At 40.7% G+C, this 17,983-nt stretch overlaps 1 protein-coding gene and 1 long non-coding RNA gene across 2 annotated transcripts in view; one reads left to right on the top strand and one right to left on the bottom strand.

The window, feature by feature from the left end:
* Rab10 (RAB10, member RAS oncogene family) overlaps positions 1-11,070 on the bottom strand; it is an 88,935-nt gene extending 77,865 nt beyond the window's left edge. Inside the window, exon 1 of the mRNA XM_046441413.2 lies at positions 10,938-11,070. Coding sequence (XP_046297369.1) covers positions 10,938-11,064 — 127 coding nt within the window. The 5' untranslated portion in view covers positions 11,065-11,070. The remainder of the gene's footprint in view (positions 1-10,937) is intronic.
* A 577-nt stretch (positions 11,071-11,647) lies between these two features.
* Positions 11,648-13,413, top strand: LOC124090682 (uncharacterized). The gene is made up of 2 exons (XR_006851201.2): positions 11,648-11,979; positions 12,793-13,413. It is a non-coding gene; the product is annotated as an uncharacterized LOC124090682 (long non-coding RNA).
* Positions 13,414-17,983: the final 4,570 nt, after the last annotated feature.

The raw sequence follows: 17,983 nt of genomic DNA, 5'->3' as shown, positions 1-17,983 counted from the left end.
ATGAAATTAGCAAGCCTCCTACACCACAGTTCCTGCCATGAGACGTACTGTCCCACTAAGGCATAAAGCAACTGGGTCAAGCAACCATGAACTGAAACTATGAAGCAAATAAACCAAAGTATACAAGCAATTATTATCTTTAATAATTGTATTATACAGATAACTGTATTATCTTTCATAACTATATGTGAATCTACAAATAAAAATTTCAGTTAAATAAGGGCTGCATAAGCAAGGCTATTGATATGAAACAAATCAACACTGTCCTCTGTTCTGATTTTGATACACTGTACATTTTTGGGGTCTCCAAAATAATATTTTTTTTTCCATTTTCTGTCTTATAACCTTGGATGCTTTTTCTGAGTCACACTGGAAAATATAGCATTCCTTTACCATTTGCTATTTTCCTCAAAAATATACTATTTTTTTTTTTAATCTCTGGAAAGAAAGACAAACATCAAGCAATCGTTTATGCATGGCAACTCAAAATGAATGGCACTGTCTTCAAAAACATCATTTCTGCAGGATGCAGTGGCTCATGCCTGTAATCCCAGAAACTAGGGAGGCTGAGACAGGAGGATCAGCCTTGGCAACTTAGTGAAGCCCTAAGCAAATAAGTGAGATCCTGTCTCAAAAAAAAATGAAATAAAATAAAAAGGGATGGGGATGTGGCTCAGTGGTAAAACACACCAGGTTCAATTCCCAGAACCAAAAAATAAAAAGATCAAAACTTTTGTTTCTCTTTACAATGAGTGTATTCACCAGAATTTTATTCTAATCATCTTCAAATTCCTTTCCTTATAACCAAAATTTAAAGAAATTATTCCATAACTTATCAATTATTTATCTATTTAAAGGAATTCATTCTGGGGCTGGGGATGTGGCTCAAGCGGTAGCGCGCTCGCCTGGCATGCGTGCGGCCCGGGTTCGATCCTCAGCACCACATACAAACAAGGATGTTGTGTCCGCCGAGAACTAAAAAATAAATATTAAAAAAAATTCTCTCTCTCTTAAAAAAAAAAAAAGAATTCATTCTGTGTCTTTACAAGAATTTTATATCAGTCTTTTGGGTCCAACACAACATCCTTTGTAGCTTCTTCAAAGTCCTCCTCTATGACAACCATCTCCATAGGCAGTTTTCACATGCAGATTTCTTTAATTACACAATTTATATTTTATGTTTAATAGTCTATTATTTGTCAGCCAACACTCAACAACCCCCCACCCCCCATTTCTGTTTATCACAGTCGCTATCATAGCAACTACAGGGATAATCTTGTATTATTACAAGTTCAAACAGATTACCAGTATTTCTCCTACCATTCATTCCCTTCTACATACCAAACAAGAGTATCAGTAGTTCTTTTGCCACACCCTGTACACCATTACATACGATAACCTTTTTTTTTTTAAGAGAGAGAGAGAGAGAGAGAGAGAGAGAGAGAATTTTATTTATTTATTTATTTAGTTTTCGGCGGACACAACATCTTTGTTTGTATGTGGTGCTGAGGATTGAACCCGGGCTACACGCATGCCAGGCGAGCGCTCTACGGCTTGAGCCACATCCCCAGCCCCAACGATAATCTTTTTTAAAAAAATAATTGTCTCTAACATTATCAATTGTACCCTATTATGCACTAAATTTGCAAAGGCAAGTAAACCAAACAAAATACTTGATATCTGATACTGAGGCTTCTCATTTCCCAATCTTGTGTCACCTCCCCCACCAGAAAAAAAGCAACTCTACTTTTTAAAATTAAATTGATTAGAATTATCCTATCATTGTTATTTTAATATTACCAACAAAATTCTCAGAATGGAAAACATGGTCCCAAAGGAATCAAAACTCCACACCTGTAATCCCATTGGCTCAGGAGACTGAGACAATAGGATAGCAAGTTCAAAGCCAGCCTCAGCAACAGCGAGGTGCTAAGCAACTCAGTGAGACCCTGTCTCTAAATAAAATACAAAATATGGCTGGGGATGTGGCTCAGTGGTCAGATGCCCCTGAGTTCAATCCTCGGTATTAAAAAAAAAAAAAAACAAAAAAAACACCTCCATCACAAGCTGAGCACAGGGGTACACAACTGTAATCCCAGCTACTGAAGACACTGAAGCAGGATCACAAGTTAGGGATGAGCCTGAGCAATTTAGCAAGTAAAAAAGGGTTGTTGGGGTTGTGGCTCAGCAGTAGAGCGCTTGCCTAGCACATGTGAAGCACTGGGTTCAATTCTCAGCACCACATAAAAAATAAAAATATCATGTCCATCTACAACTAAAAGTATTTAAAAACAAAACAAAAGGTAAAAAAGGGCTTAGAATGTAGCTCAGAGGTAGGTCTCGGTTCAATCCCAAGTAGGAAGGGCAGAAAAGAAAGGTCAGATTCTTTAATTAGCCATATGACCTTTGGGAAGTTGCTCCACCTCTCTGAAAATTCAATGTAGGATTCTCTCTGGCATTAACATTCTGTGATTCCAAGGAGGTCTATGCACAATAAAAAGACAATACCACCCGGAATGGTGGAGCATGCCAGTAATCTCAGCAACTCAGGAGGCTAAGACAGGAGGATCACAAGCTCAAGGCCGGCCTCAGCAACTCAGGGAGGCTTTAAGAAACTCAGCAAGACCCTGTCTCAAAATAAAAAATAAAAAGGGCAGAGGATGAGGCTCAGTGGTAAAGCATCCTTGGGTTAAATTACAAACCTGTGTTCAATACCTGAAAGTATAGACCAATGATCCTAAAGCATGGGAAACTATGATAAAGGATCCTCCTGACTCACTGACCACTGGTTAATAGTAGCTATCACCTGGAACAGAAGGGACTATTGGTGATTAAATGCTCTTTTAGAAAGCCGAATCAAATGTTAAATAGTTTTGTGGTTTGTTTGTTAAGGGGTATAAAATACACTTAATAGAAACTTACCACTAAACCATCAACTGTGGTAAAAAACACAACATTAAATTTACCATCTTAACTATTTGAAGTGAGGGGGTTGCTGGAGATTGAACTCAGGGCCCTTCACATACTAGGCACTCACTCTACTACCAAACTACATTTTGACCCTTTTTAAGTATAAAATTCAGTAGTGTTAAATACAATCTACCCTCACATCACTAGGTTCAGCATCAGCAGATATTGCATTATAGACTGCCTATCATTCAGTTCAACCAACCACAAATAAAAATATTTGGGAAGGGCTGGGATGGAGAGCTTGCCTCATATGTGTGAGGCACAGGGTTTGATTCTCAGCACCACATAAAAATAAATAAGGTAAAGGTATTGTGCCCATCAACAAGTTAAAAAAATAATAATAATTATAAATATATTTAAACACACACACACACACACATAAACATTTGGGGGAAAAAATTGCTTCCACACTGAACATGTACAGATTATTCCCTAAACAATACAAAATAACTATTCACACAACATTTACATAGTATTGGGTACTAAAGGCAATCTAAAAGCCGGGATACTTGTAACTCAGTGTTAGAGGTTTGCCTAGCATGCCCAAGACCCTGGGTTCAATCCCCAGCACCATAAAATGGAAAAAAAAAAAGTAATCTTAAAGATAACTTAAAATGTATGACTGGGATCCTGATTAGAATAACATTTGTGTAAATACATCAAAATAGACTCTATTGTCATGTATTACTAAAAAGAATTAAAAAAAAAATTTAACTCACACTAGTAGTTGGGTGTAGCGGTGCATAGTCCCTGAAGGTTCAGGAGGCTGAGGCAGGAGAATTTCAAGTTCAAAGCCAACCTCAGCAACTTATTGAGGCCCTAAGTAACTCAGTAAGATCCTGTCTCTAAATAAAATACAAAAAAGGGCTGGGGATGTGGCTCAGAGGTTGAGACTCCCTGGATTCACTCCCCAGTGAATTCTGTGCCCATTAAATATATATAAAATTCTGTGCCCATTAAATATATGTCACACTAGCAAAATAATAATAAAGTTATGGGAAGATGTGCATAATTTATATTATATATACTTTTGGGGGAGGGAGCACTAGGGATTTGAACCCAGAATGTTCCACCACTGGGCTATACCCAGATTCCTTTTTACTTTTTATTTTAAGATAGGGTCCTTTCTTGCTGAATTGCCCAGTCTGGTCTTGAACTTGTGATTCTCCTGCCTTAGACTCCCGAATCACTGGGATTACAGTTGTGCACCATTCCATCCAGCACAAATACTATACTATTTTGTACAGTGACTTGATCCACAGATTTTGGCACAGGGGCCTGGAACCATTTCCAATTCTACACAGTGGGAGAAGGGTATATATAACATAGTTGTGCAATAGAACTTTTTCATCTTGTCAAACTGAAATGAGTTGTTTTGAACCCAATTAAACAACTTTCTATTTCCCCCTCAGGCTTTGGCCCATGGGTAATCATCATTCTACTTTCTGTTTCTACCAATCTGACTTTAGATACCTCATGTAAGTGAAATTATACAGTTTTTATCTTTTTTGTGCATTTTAACCAGTTTTAAGTACATTTTTAAGTACAATTCAGTGGCATTAAACACATTCTAATGTTATACAACCATCACCATGACCTATCTCCAGAACTTTTTCATCCTCTCAAACTAAAATTCTGTGCCCATTAAAAAATAACTCCCTCTAACATTGTCTTCCACAACCCAAAAACCACTTTTTTCCTATTTCTATGTATTTGCATATTCTAGACACCTCACATAATATTTGTTCTTTTGTGTCTGGCTTATTTCACTTCATAGCATGTTTTCAAGTATTGTACCTCTTATCAGAATTTTTCTAAGGCTGAATAATGTTCACTGTGCAAATATAACATATTTTGTTTATTAATCATCCATTCCCTGATGAACATTTGTTTCTATCTTTTGGCTATTGTAAATAATATGCCTATGAACACTAGTGTACAAACATCTGGTTCAAGTCCCTGCTTTTAATTCTTTTGGCTATAACTTGGAAGCATAATTACTGGATCATATTCTTAATTTTTAGAAAAAGTGCCATACTGTTTCCCACAATAGGTATACCATTTCATACTCTTACAAGCAATGCACCAGAGCTCCAATTTCTACATATCTTCACCAACACTTGTATGTTATCTGTTTTTGATATCAGCCATCCTAATGGGTATAAAGTAACATCTCACTATGATTTTTTTACTTGTATTTTACTAATTATTAGTTATGTTGAGTATATTCTCATGTTCTTATTGGCCATTTGTACATGTGCTTTGGAGAAAAGTCTAGATAAGTTTTTTTTTTTTTTTTAAGTTGTAGTTGGACACAATATCTTTATTTTCTTTATTTATTTTTATGTGGTCCTGAGGATTGAACCCAGTGCCCCGAATGTGCTAGGTGAGCGCTCTTCCACTAAGCCCCAGCCCCAGACTTAGATTATTTTTTTTTAGTTGTTGATAGACACAATACCTTTTTTTATTTATTTTTATGTAATGCTGAGGATTAAACACAGTGCCTCACACATGCTAGGCAAGCACTATACCTCTGAGTTACAATCCCAGCCCTAAACAGTTTTTAATCAATACTAAAGTACATGTTCAACTGAGAAAAATTCCTTAGGCACTGTGACATTCCTATTGCATGAGCTGCTGCCTGAGTATCACAGGAGAGCCCAGACACGTTTAATATGACAAAGGTTTGGCTCATTTCTCCAAAAGAGCAGCCACTCTACAGAAAATGGACTTGGCTCAATTTAATCAACTGGTTCCTAAATGCAAATTAGTAGACTCAACTTATTCTTCCAAAGCTAGTGAAAACACTCCAGACGAGAAAAAGGATGCATTATACCTCTCCCGGGGGCAAAATCTTTTACCAACTTAATTTTTTTTAACTCACACAGAGTCCAGAGGCTCCATTTCCCAATGGAAGATATTGCCTGTGGAAAAAGTAATCATAAATCTGGGGTGGGTAGAGGATTAGCAACATCAAAAGATGGCATATCCAAAGGAAACACCTTACTAAAAATTTGTGCTTTTGAGACAAGTTTATGTGACTCTCAAATCACTAATGGGGAATACATTCCTGAGCTCATACTGCCAAAAGAGTATAACCAAATCAGCCACTGAAATCTGTTATCCAACAAAAAGCAACTTTCTTAAACAACTTTTACAATCTTTCAATTGCAAAGACCAAGTTTGCGGTAAAATTATATTAGCTAATAGTCTTAAGTAAAATCTGATCCCAAACTACTTCACTTAATATTCAGGAAGTAGGTGAAAAGAAAAACATTAAACTAGTTCCAATCCTATATTAAAAGGATCCTGATTGTATGTATCTGCCTGCCTTTATTTATTATGCACCCATTAAATACAGGGATTCTTCTAGGTACTTCACACTTATCAGCCAAACAAATACCAAGATCTCTGCTCTTGTGCAACTTATATCCCAGTGTCTTCAATTTGCTTTGAGATTGGTTTAGTGCAGAACATACCAGGAACTTGTTTTTGCAATTATTTCTGTCCGAAATAAGTCTGACCACAAATATCTTACATAATTTCTAATTACAAATATGTGAGAATTGAAAGAACACAGAAAATTTTATAAATTCAAGTCTTTGTAACTACAATAAACACTATATATCTACAAAAATTATTTCTTCAAAGAACCGATCCTCATTAAGAAAAACAACTGTAGGGGCTGGGGTTGTGGCTCAGTAGTAGAGTGCTCGCCTAGCACGGGTGAGGCACTGGGTTTGATCCTCATCACGACATAAAAATAAATAAATAAAAATAAAGGTATTGTATCCAAATACAACTAGAAAAAAAATATTTTAAAAAAATAAATAATGAAAGAAAAACAACTGTAGCTGGGCGCAATGGCGACTCCGAAGGCTGAGACAGGAGAATTGCAAATTCAAAGCCAGCCTCAGCAATAGTAAGGCACTAAGCTAAGCAATTCAGTGAGACCCTGTCTCTAAATAAAATACAAAATAGGGCTGGGGATGTGACTCAGTGGTTGAGTGCCCCCGAGTTCAATCCCCAGTTCCAAAAAGAAAGAAAAACTGTGCCTGAAATAATGAGTACCTACCTTATTTTGAGAGTCTGGGCTTTCTGAACACAAGTAAATAATTACTTCTACTTCTGTAACAAACCTCAGCCAGATGTGGTGGCACATGCCTGTAATCCCAGCAGCTGGGAGGCTAAAGACCGGCGAATCACAAGTTCAAAGCCAACATAAGCCATTCAATGAGACCCTGTCTCTAAATAAAATACAAAAAAGAGCTGGGGATATGGCTCAGTGCCTCTGGGTTCAATCCCCAAATCCCCAGTAACCCCCCCCAAAAAAAACCACCAAATCTCAGATGCTGGATTTGGAGGTGTAGCCCAGTTATACAGCCCATGATTAGCAAGCACAAGATTCTGAGTTCAATTCCCAGCACCAAAAACAAATAAACAAACAATAACAATTAAATGATAACTCACAAACATCTCTATCATTTATACTTAGAGAATGCTGTAAGTGAAAAAACAATGGCTGGGTTATAGCTCATTGGCAGAGTTCCTGTCTGGTTGCACAAGGTTCTGGGTTCAATCCCCAGCACCTCAAAACAAATAAATAAATAAGTAAAATTACCCACTCAACTAATATTTTAAATGTCCTAAAAAGTAGTATATATTCAGAGTACTTCTAGTTATCTGCACATTAATCAATTGGCTTTGGATTGTCTAGACGTGAACTATTGGTAATTACTGCCATATGTGGCTACTGAGCATTTGAAATATGCCTAATCTAAATTGAGGTGAGCTGTAAGTATAGATTACACTGGAGAAGAATAGTGTAAAATAACTCAATTGTTTAAAATTGACTACACAATAAAATAACATCTTAGATATGAGTTAAAACATTATTTAGCCAGGAGCAGTGGTACAGACCTGTACCAATCACTTGAGAGGCTGAAGCAAGAGGATCAAAAGTTTGAGGACAACCTGGGCAAGTTAACCAGACCCAGTATCAAAATTAAAAATAAAAAGGGCTGGGGGTGTAGCTTAATAGTGTAGCACCCCTGAGTTCCATTCTCAACACTACCAAAAAAAAAAAAAGAAAGTGAAATCATGTATGCAGCTCACGTTTCTTTTGAACAGCACTGGTTAAGACAATAGTATACTACCAAATCTATGCACAGAGCTCATATATGTTGAAGATGTACTCAGCCTACACTAGTCAATATCTTTTATCAAAATACATAAACATCAGAGACTAAAATGAAATTGTTTAAAAGTACACAAACAAGGGCTGGGGTTGTGGCTCAGAGGTAGCGCACTTGCCTAGCATGTGTGAGGCACTGGGTTCGATTCTCAGCACCACATATATATAAATAAAGGTCCATCAATAACTAATAAAAATATTAAAAAAAAAAAAAGAACACAAACATTTGAGGGACTACCAAGTGTGGGACATTCAATTGATAAAGTAACATTGTGTAACTTTCTGTCTCACAGAAGAAGACTCACATATTCTATATATAGCTATTGTACACTGTGCCCCAAGCTCCTACAAAAAACTGCCTGGCACCACCCAAAGTACTTTACTCTCATTTATAAAATCCTAACAACTATCTATGTAGTAGATACTATTATTAATGTTATTTCTAAAGAAGCTGGGCATGTTGAATGTGCCTGTAGTATCAGTGACTTGGGAGGCTGAGGCAGGAGGATCAAAAGTTGGTGGCCAGCCTGGAGAACTAGGTGGAGACTCTGTCTCAAAAAAAAAAAAAAAAAAAAAAAAGTGCTAGCTCAGTGGTAGAATACCCCTGGGTTCAATCCAAAGGAAGGAATGATCAAAAGAATGAACTGAAGCAGAGAAAGGTTAAGTAACTTGCCAAAGTTACAGAGCTATAACCTGTGGAACTAGGATTCCTACCCAGCAGGCCTGATGCAAAACCACTACACATTTCCCAAGTAAAAGGACTACACACAAAAATTATGCCATTTTCTCACAGGATTGGGTTTTCCAAAAAAAAACTAGAGTAGATGAAGATATTGCTCTGCTGCCTTCTCTCTATGCCATCCTTCTCAAAGGCTGGTTAAAACTTATCACATGAATTAAATGCCCCCTCTCCAGAAAGACTATCTCATCCCTCTGGCCCAATTCTTAATTGTCCTTCAGACTTCATTTTATTGTGTTTTTTTTTTTTTGTTTGTTTGTTTGTTTTTTGTTTCTTTCTTTCTTTCCTTTTTCTTTTGCAATACTGGGAATTCAACCCAGGGGCACTCTATCCCTCAGCTACACTCCCAGCCCTTTCTATATTTTTTTATTTTGAGACAGGGTCTAGCTAAGTTGCCTACATGGGCCTCAAACTTGCAATTCTCCTGCCTCGGCCTGGCAAGTCACTGGGACTACACCATGCCTGGCCAGAACACATTTAAGACATCATGTCCAAGCAAGACTACTCAGACTCTTCACAATTCAGACTAGTCCCCTCCTCCCTGTGCTTACTACTCTAGCACTGTCCACACTGCTGACTGTCCTCACCAGAATGCTCAAGGGGTCTACAGCGTCCACCACTTCTCCACAGTGCCTATGAAAGTGCCTAGCATTAGGTATTTGCTGATTGACCCACCCAGCTACAGCTAAAAGCAAAATATTAAAAGCAAACTTTGTGCTAAGAAGTGCTAACAAGTTCTAAGTATCATGATATCTCAACAGTATGGTACCCAGGGAATGATGATGACAAGCCCCCTTCCCCAAGAAGGTGATTTAAATAAAAAACATATTTAATTACTTGTCCAATTTTATTTCAATATAACTTGTTTTATGAGAATGAGTTAAATTGCTGATAAATATCATAAGAAATCCCAACCAGCTATAATGCTATTAATTGGCTGAAACCAATTTAATTTTGACAACTCCCAGAGTTCAAAGACTACAGCAGTTACCTCTCTAAATAATCTCATTATAAAATTAGTTACATTTTAAAAAGGGTTTTATTCCACTGACCCAATGCAGAAGCTGGGCTCCCAATGACAGACAACCAGGTGTTCTTCAAGGATTGTGGGAGGTAGAAAGTGAACTTCATGCACAATTACTTTAGCACACAAGTCATGTTAGTGCCAGAGTCAAAAGGGACTTTCTTAGCCTTCCCTTTTCTTTTCCTAAACGGGAAACCGATTAAAAGGTCAACCTTTAGCTCTTACTTTCACAACAAGTAATTCTGAAACATGTGGTCAAAGTGTTTTAGGAGTCCTTAAGGCTGTGAACAACAACACACTTTACTGTAAATTCTAGCATCAAGTAAACCAGAAAAGAAAACTCCATTCTGTCAAGTTGAGGACAGAAGCTGATCATGTTTCTCAGATTACTGTTTCTGTTGATGTCTTGAAAAACACTATGAGGCAAACACGCCATAGATTCCCACCCCAAGCACGAAGAGCCTCCGATTGTTTGACACATCAATGGATTAGTCAACGCGGCCAACTCACTTTTCCCCTCTAATTTGCCTTAATTATTCTTCACACAAACCCTCAAGTTCACTCCAAGTTGTGACCATATGCAATCTTCTTTTTGCCCCCAAGTATAAATTAGGGCCTTTACCACCTAGCTAGTATTGCTTCAGCCCGAAACACTAAAATCTCTCTCTTAAAAATGTCACACATGTAGCAATTCCACACAAATATGAAAAAAGCCAGTCAAGTCACTTAAAGAAACAAGGCAGGATTCTGGAACGTTGTAAACTGCTGCATATTTTGTGTCAGCGGGCACAGAGCAAAGGGGGAGACCTTGAAAGCAGAAGACCGGATGGGAAGCATGGGAAGACCCCGCCCCAGTCAGCTCAAAGCCGATTCAAACAGTAACTTGGGTCTGTCGTTTGGAATCGGAATCACTGAAACAAAGGCGTATATTACGAGAAGCAAGATGTCTGGAGTAAGGGAAAACGGCTCGCCGCTACAGAGGCCGTCCGCCACCCTCCCACAGGTCTTACCTATGGTGGAAATAAAGGTGGTATTGAAGGCATCATCCGAAAAACGAAAAAGGACGCAGGTCTTCCCCACTCCCGAGTCCCCGATCAGGAGCAGCTTGAAAAGCAGGTCGTACGTCTTCTTCGCCATTGGGAGGAGCGGCTCGGGCTCTCGCCGCCTGCGGCCCCAAGGGATCGGTCCTTCTCACCACGGCCAACTCCTCACCCGGGCGTTCTTGGGCCGGAGGACCGGGGAAGCGTGGGAAAAAAGGAGGGCTCGAGAGGATGCGGGCGACCAAGGAACAGCCTCCTCAAGAAAGCCTCGACGGTGGCGGCGTCCCGAGCCTCCGAGGGCGGCGACCGCAGCTCCGCAGCCTCTCCCAGCCGCTCCGCCCGGTTCCGGGGAGTCGGTCGGGACAAAATGGCCTCCCCTCCCCCCTCAGGGCTGCTCGGCCGGGACGCTCCCACAGGCGAGCGAGTGAGCTCTGCCGTCGAGGGAGCTCGGCGGACGGGAGGACAGCCCCTCCCGGGCAGAAACTCCGCGATGGGACGCGGCGAGGACAGCAAAGGAAGACCGCGAGCGGACGAACCCAGCTACATAGCCCCAGGAAGGCGAGCCGCCCCAGCCAGAGCCACCTTTTCCCCGTGCCCTCTCACGCCGGCGTGCGCGCTGCCTGAGACGCACGCAAGGACGTACGCCCGCCCTTCCCTCGCGCCCTCGCCCTGCGGTCCGCCTCTGCGCACGCGCGCAAGAGAGTGTTGCGGGCACATGGGGGCGAAGACAGGAGTGAAGGATCTCTGTCTGAAGCCGGGCCGAGAGGGGCCGGGGGCGGGGCCAGAGAGGGCGAGGCCGCGGGCGCGCACCCTGTGGCCGCCTGATAGGGTGCGCGGCGGTACGAGCACGCCCCGCGAGAGGCGCTGCCTAGTGACTGCGCAGGCGCAGCACGGTGGCTAGTCCCTGCTTCCCTCTTGCATTCCTGGGGTCTCCCAGCGAACTACTCCGGGTAACCTCTGCGTGGAGTTTGTTGGGAGTGGAGCGCTTGAGAATCTTGGCGCAGCGACGGGCGTAGGTGGTCATGTTTTCTTGTGTAGCTACAGCTCGTAGACATATATAAAGTAAAGGCCAGTGTCACTTAATAGGTTCTTTGTAAAACTTGAAAGTCTCCTGGAGTGCTCGCTTTAGTGGGCCGGCCATGACAAGAGAAATATTACTGCTGCATCCCAGTTTCTTTAAGCAGGAAAAATTGGCGTTAGAGCAGGAGTTCGAAATGGAAAAGCTGGCCAAGCTACTCGGGTTGGAATGATGTAATCGTCCTTCCGGGGCGAGAAAAGGAAGGCTGAGGAGCACCTGGGCGCAGAGAGAATCTCCCCGCGAATGGAAGGTTCGCTGCTGTGCTCTGCGCGTAGAACCTGCTCCAGGCCTTTGCGGTCCTTGGGAATCCTGGAGACGCCAAGAACTCTATGCACAGGAGGCGGGGCCCCTCCCTGCCGCCAAGTAGTACCACCTTGTCGAAAATCCAAAGATGGTGAAGTCCACCTGAACCGTGCATTTTCTTTTAATTTGCCTTACCTTTTTTCTTCTTCTACCCGCAACAGTGTTTCTCTTTTTGGAGGAGAGGGGTGCGGGGGCGGGTACTGGAGATTGAACCCGGGAGAGCTTAACCACTGAGCCACATCCCCAGCCCTTTTTTATTTTGAGTCAGGATCCCACTGAATTATTTAGGGCCTCGCAAAATTACTGAGGCTGGCTCTGAACTTGGGATCCTCTTGCCTCAGCTTCTAGAGTCACTGAGATTACAGGTGTGTGCCACCTCACCCAGCTCCCCAACAATCTTATTTACACTTTCCCTTCCCCCCTTTTTTTTCTTTTTTTCCATAGTTGGAAAATACGTGCTTCTGACCTCAGTATGCTCCATCACTACAGCATGCCTAGGATGTGATCTCAAAGTGGTTGAACCTGGTGAGCTGGTTCAGCTTGAAAAAGTATTAAACTCTGGGACGTCTGGAAAGCAAGAAACAAGGATTCAGAGAGAATTTGAAGCCACAGTTTTACACACAACCCCACCGTCACCAGAATGTTGGTGTATTTGATATGTAATTAAAATGAGTCTTTGGGGAAGTTCCAGTCATCATGCTTCAGTCTCAAATTCTTCAAAGACTTGTCTTGCCGAGTGTGGTCTCACACCTGTAATCCCAGCTACTCAGGAGGCTGAGGCAGAAAAATGGCAAGTTCCAGGCCGTTTAATGAGACCCTGTCTCAAAAAAGGAGCTGGGGTGCAGCTTCTTAATACAGCACCCCTGAGATCAATCTCCAGTGCAAAAAAAAAAAAAACTATAGCATGGGAGGCTGGTGGTGTAGCTAAGTGGCAGAGCTTGCACTTAACATGTTCCATCCTTAGAACAAAAATAAAGACTTTTCTTACATTCTTTTTCCTTCCCAAACACTCCTAAACTTCATGACTTAAGATGCTTGTCTTCTCTAATATATATCTCTCTTAGATTGGATTCTCTGATTGTTTTTCATAGTCTTATCTCTTAAACCTACTTATCCCCTGAATCATTTCTTATTCAGCTGGGAATGTCTTATGATAAAATCAACAATTCTAAAATAGGCTAGCTATGCAAATCACAAAGCCAACTATGAGCAGTCCTTCACAAATTTGTCATCAATTCAAGAGTTATAACCCTTGAGTACCTCAAAATTTTCAGTGTTAGCTTGATTATTCCCTCCAAAATAAATCTGATAAATTCAACCCCCAATATTGTAAAGCATCTTGAAAGTTGTTTTTGTTTTTTGGTGCTGGGGATTGAACCCAGGGCTTATGCATATGCCAGGCAAGTGCTCTACCACTGAGCTACCTCCCCATCCCAAAAGTATGATTTTTTGATGTAGAAAGTTTAATTTGGAGAGTAATACTATTATGTAAATTTAGGAAATAATGAGCAGCTAAATAAAACAAAATTCTTTAAACTTCATTCTATATCCCAGTTATAACCAATAATTTTATCAGAACTTTTTCCCCAATGAACCCATGTTCTAAAACTTCAGAAATTATATTTATTAGAAATTTTTACTTATTATTGATTCAGGAGCATAGAATTTTAGAACTGTCATATCTTTGATGTAATTCAACCCCTGGACATAATTGACACATGGGAAGTCTAAGAAGAAGAAAGTTTACACTATTAGTGATGGAACCAGGACTATCTCCAAAAAAGTAAAGGGAAGAAAAACCTCCAAATAACAGCATAAAGGTAAGAATTGGAAGGCTCACCAGTACTTAGTATTTGATACTTAGTATTAATTTAGTAAAATTAATTAAAAGTTTCACAGTATGGGAGGCTGAGACAAGAGGATCACAAGTTCAAAACCAGTCTCAGCAACTTAGTAAGGCACCAAGCAACTTAGCAAGACTCTGTCAAAATAAAATATAAAACCAGCTAGGAATGTGGTCAAGTGCCTCTGGCTGGGTTCAATCCTGGTACCACCACCACCACCCCAAAAAAAGTTTTACTGGTATGAGGCATAAGCATCCATTTATATCTGCCACTGAAGCCAACAAAAGTGATCTAGACAAGGGAGACCTGTGACTCTAGAAAAAGAATAAAACAAGGGCTGGGGCTGGGGCTGAGCAGCAGAGTGCTTGCCTAGCATGTGTGAGGCACTGGGTTCAATCCTCAGCACCACATAAAGAATAAACAAAAGTACTGTGTCCATCTACAACTACAAAAAAAAATTTTTTAAAGATTTTTTTGTTTAAAAAAAAAACAAGGATACATGGCAGGGAGTGGTGCTGTAAGCCCAGCAGCTCTGGAGGCTGAGGCAGTAGGATCCCAACTTCAAAGCTAGCTTGGGAAGCTCTTTTGCCTCCCACAACACACCCTTGCTCTCTTGGTTCTCTTAGAAAGACCCTGTCACCAAAAATAAAAATATATATATTTTTTAATGTAGCAGAGCACAGTGGTAAATGCTTGGAATCCCAGAGACTCAGAAGGCTAAGACAAGAGAATCTCAAGTTCCAGGTCAGCTTCAGCAATTAGCAGGACTCTAAGTAACTTAGTGAGACCTTACCTCAAAAAATAATAATAAGTGGTGCACATCTGTAATCCCAGCAGTTTGGGAAGCTGAGGCAGAGGACCAAGAGTTCAAAGCCAGCCTCAGCAAAAGCAAGGTGGTAAGCAACTCTGAATAAAATACAAAACAGGGTTGGGTATGGCTCAGTGGTTGAGTGCGCCTGAATTCAATCCCCCATACCAAAATAAAAACAATAATAAATGAGGATGTAGGCCTAAAAGATAAACCTAGAGTCACAAAGTAATATTTGATAAAAAGCACAAGCAATGAAAAAAATGCCTAACTAATACTAGTTTACTATTTATGCCTTTTTCAAAGTTTCTTTGTAATAAATCTAGTCCAAATATTTGTAAAGCCCAAAAAGAAAATGAGACTAGGGCCCAGTGACCCGTGCCTATAAGCCCAGCAAGTCAAGAAGCTGAGACAGGAGAATTAGATGTTCAAGGTCAGCCCTAGAATTTAGTGAGACCCTGTCTGAAAATAAAAAATAAGGATTGGGGGTACAGCTCAGTGATAAAGAGTCCCTGGGTTCAATCCCTAGTGCGGAAAGGGGAAAAAAAGGGGGAGAAAGAAAGAAAATGAGTATATTTATATATCTACATTGTGAAAGTATTGTGTTTATTGTTTTTTTCAAAACAAAAAAAAACTAGGCTGAACAAGTCCTGGTTCCAGCCTTCAGCTTAAGCTTTTAGGACCTGCCTGTATGGCTTATAAGAAATTCCTGTCTCAAAAGATTTTGACTCAGGAACATCTTTACCATTATTCTCTTGCACTATTGCTTAATCTCTGTACCTGATTTCTTGTTCTTTTGCCTCCCACAACATACCTTTGCTCTCTTGGTTCTTAAGTGTGGAGTCTTCCCTGGAAGGGCAAGCCCTGCTGTGTCATTCATTGCCTTGCTATAAAACCAAATTCTCCAGTCTCTGTGACTTTGTCTATTTACTGCTGCCTATTTCCTGTGTTCACACCCACAGACTTCCAAGAGGAAGGTTAGACTGTCCTGAGGCTAAGCACTAGTTGCCTAATGTCTACTCTTATCACCAGAGCCTGCCAAAATTCTGTTCTGCCTACTTTTTTTTTTTTTTTTTTTTGTAGTTGTAGATGGATAGAATGCCTTTATTTTATTTGTTGATTTTTTTATATGGTGCTGAGGTTCGAACCCAGCACCTCATGCATGCTATGCAAGTGCTCTGCCACTGGGCTATAGCCCCAGCCCATGCTTTATTATTATTATTTTTTTAAACTAGATTCTGGCCATGTGATCCAGGCTGGTCCCAAACTCCTGGGCCCAAGCAGTCCTCCAGCCTTCTGGAACTATAGGTTGCTCTACCACGCAATCTGAGCCCCCATGCCTGGCTGCCTGAATATCTTGATTTAGACCCCTTCTATTTAAAAAAAAAAAAAAAAAAAAAAAAAGCGTTGCCCCAGCAGGGTACCACCACACACACCTGTAATCCCAGTGTTTCAGGAGGCTGAGGCAGGAGGATCACAAGTTCAAAGTCAGCCTCAGCAATTTAGCGAGGTCCTAAGCCAATTTAAGAAGACCCTGTCACAAAATTAGAAGCTGGCGGGGGTGTGTTGCTCAGTGGTTAAGACCTCTGGATTCAATCCCTGGTACCAAAAATAAAAGTATTGCCCAAAGTCTTCCCCTGTTCAGTGGTTGTGTGTGTACTAGTTCCACTGCCAAGGATGTCTCAATTCTAAAATGTTGGCCTTGGCATTTAAGGGGCTCCAGGCCCTAGTCAACCTTTCTTCCCTACTTACCTTCCACACAGTCTGCTCCAGAAAAAAATATTTTCTTTCCCACAGTTACTATATATCTTCCTGATTCCAAGTTACTTTAACATGGTTCTCTGCTTGTGAGATGGACCTTCTCCTCAGGCCACCTAACATTCCTTTAGCCTTCAGCTTAAATGCTTTCACCATGGCTGTCTCCCCAGAGCGCTCTCTCTCTCTTTCTCTTTCTCTCTCTCTCTCTCTCTCTCTCTCTCTCTCTCTCTCTCTCTCTCTCTCTCTAATATATATATATATAATTTTTTAGTTGACTTTAGTACCCTGCCTGGCTTATTAATTTTATTAAATAAATAAATGTGAGAAACAAGCTCACCTGCCCAAACCCAAAGAAATGACTAAGAAACACAGGTATAGCAAAAAGCAAGGTTCTTACTGAGTCTTGCAAGATTGGGTGTCTGGGGGAAAAGGCACACCCAGAGCAGTTTCAATCAGCATTTTACTCCCTAGTGTTCAGGGCTTCTTCCCTGGTTCCTCATTGTCTGAGTAGATCCTCAGGGCTGGTCACTCCTCCCAGATCTCTCCTTCTCTGGGTTTTACTGTCTCCTATTGGGTTACTTAAAAAAATGGTAACCTTAAATTGTACCCATCTCCCTTTGTTCTCTTGGGATGAGAAGTCCTTTCTGCAATGATTGAGTGCATTTTGGCACTATGAAGTTTATCTTGATGGTCAGGCCAGCCCACTTCAGCCCACTTCCTGTCACCTCCTGTTTGTGGAAGGGCTGTGAATCTGTCACACTCAGGTGTTAACTGCTGGTAACCATTTGTTCTGTTTTCTCTTCAGCTGCTTTTCTTACATCCTCAGTAATTTTACATTAAAAGCTAAATACTGTAGTCTGAAAATGGATCATTGGGCTTTCTATTTCTTGTAAATATAGCTCCATTATAGAGTTTATTTCTGTAAACGAGAAATACTGTTAAGGCTAACAGGGCAACTGTGATACAGTAGAATACACTAAACTTGGAGTCAGACAATATAGCTTCAAGAATTGGCTCTGCTTGGGGGCTGGGGATATAGCTCAGTTGGTAGAGTGTTTGCCGTATGCACAAGGCCCTGGAATCGCCAGCACCACAAAAAAAAAAGAATCAGCTCTGCTAGTGACTGCCCACAACAATAGATGATTCATTTAGCCTCACTATTTTCCTCACATCAAGCTAATACCAGAAGAATAGTATTTCCCAGGATTGTTTTAAAAATTAAATA

This window comes from Marmota monax, unplaced genomic scaffold (assembly GCF_021218885.2).
Source record: "Marmota monax isolate L192 unplaced genomic scaffold, Marmota_monax_Labrador192_F-V1.1 WCK01_AAM20220418_F8-fsc00010, whole genome shotgun sequence".
In the NCBI taxonomy this organism is placed as follows: Eukaryota; Metazoa; Chordata; class Mammalia; order Rodentia; family Sciuridae; genus Marmota; species Marmota monax.
Note: the sequence above shows the minus strand (reverse complement) of the source record. Positions and strands in the feature narration are given on the sequence as shown.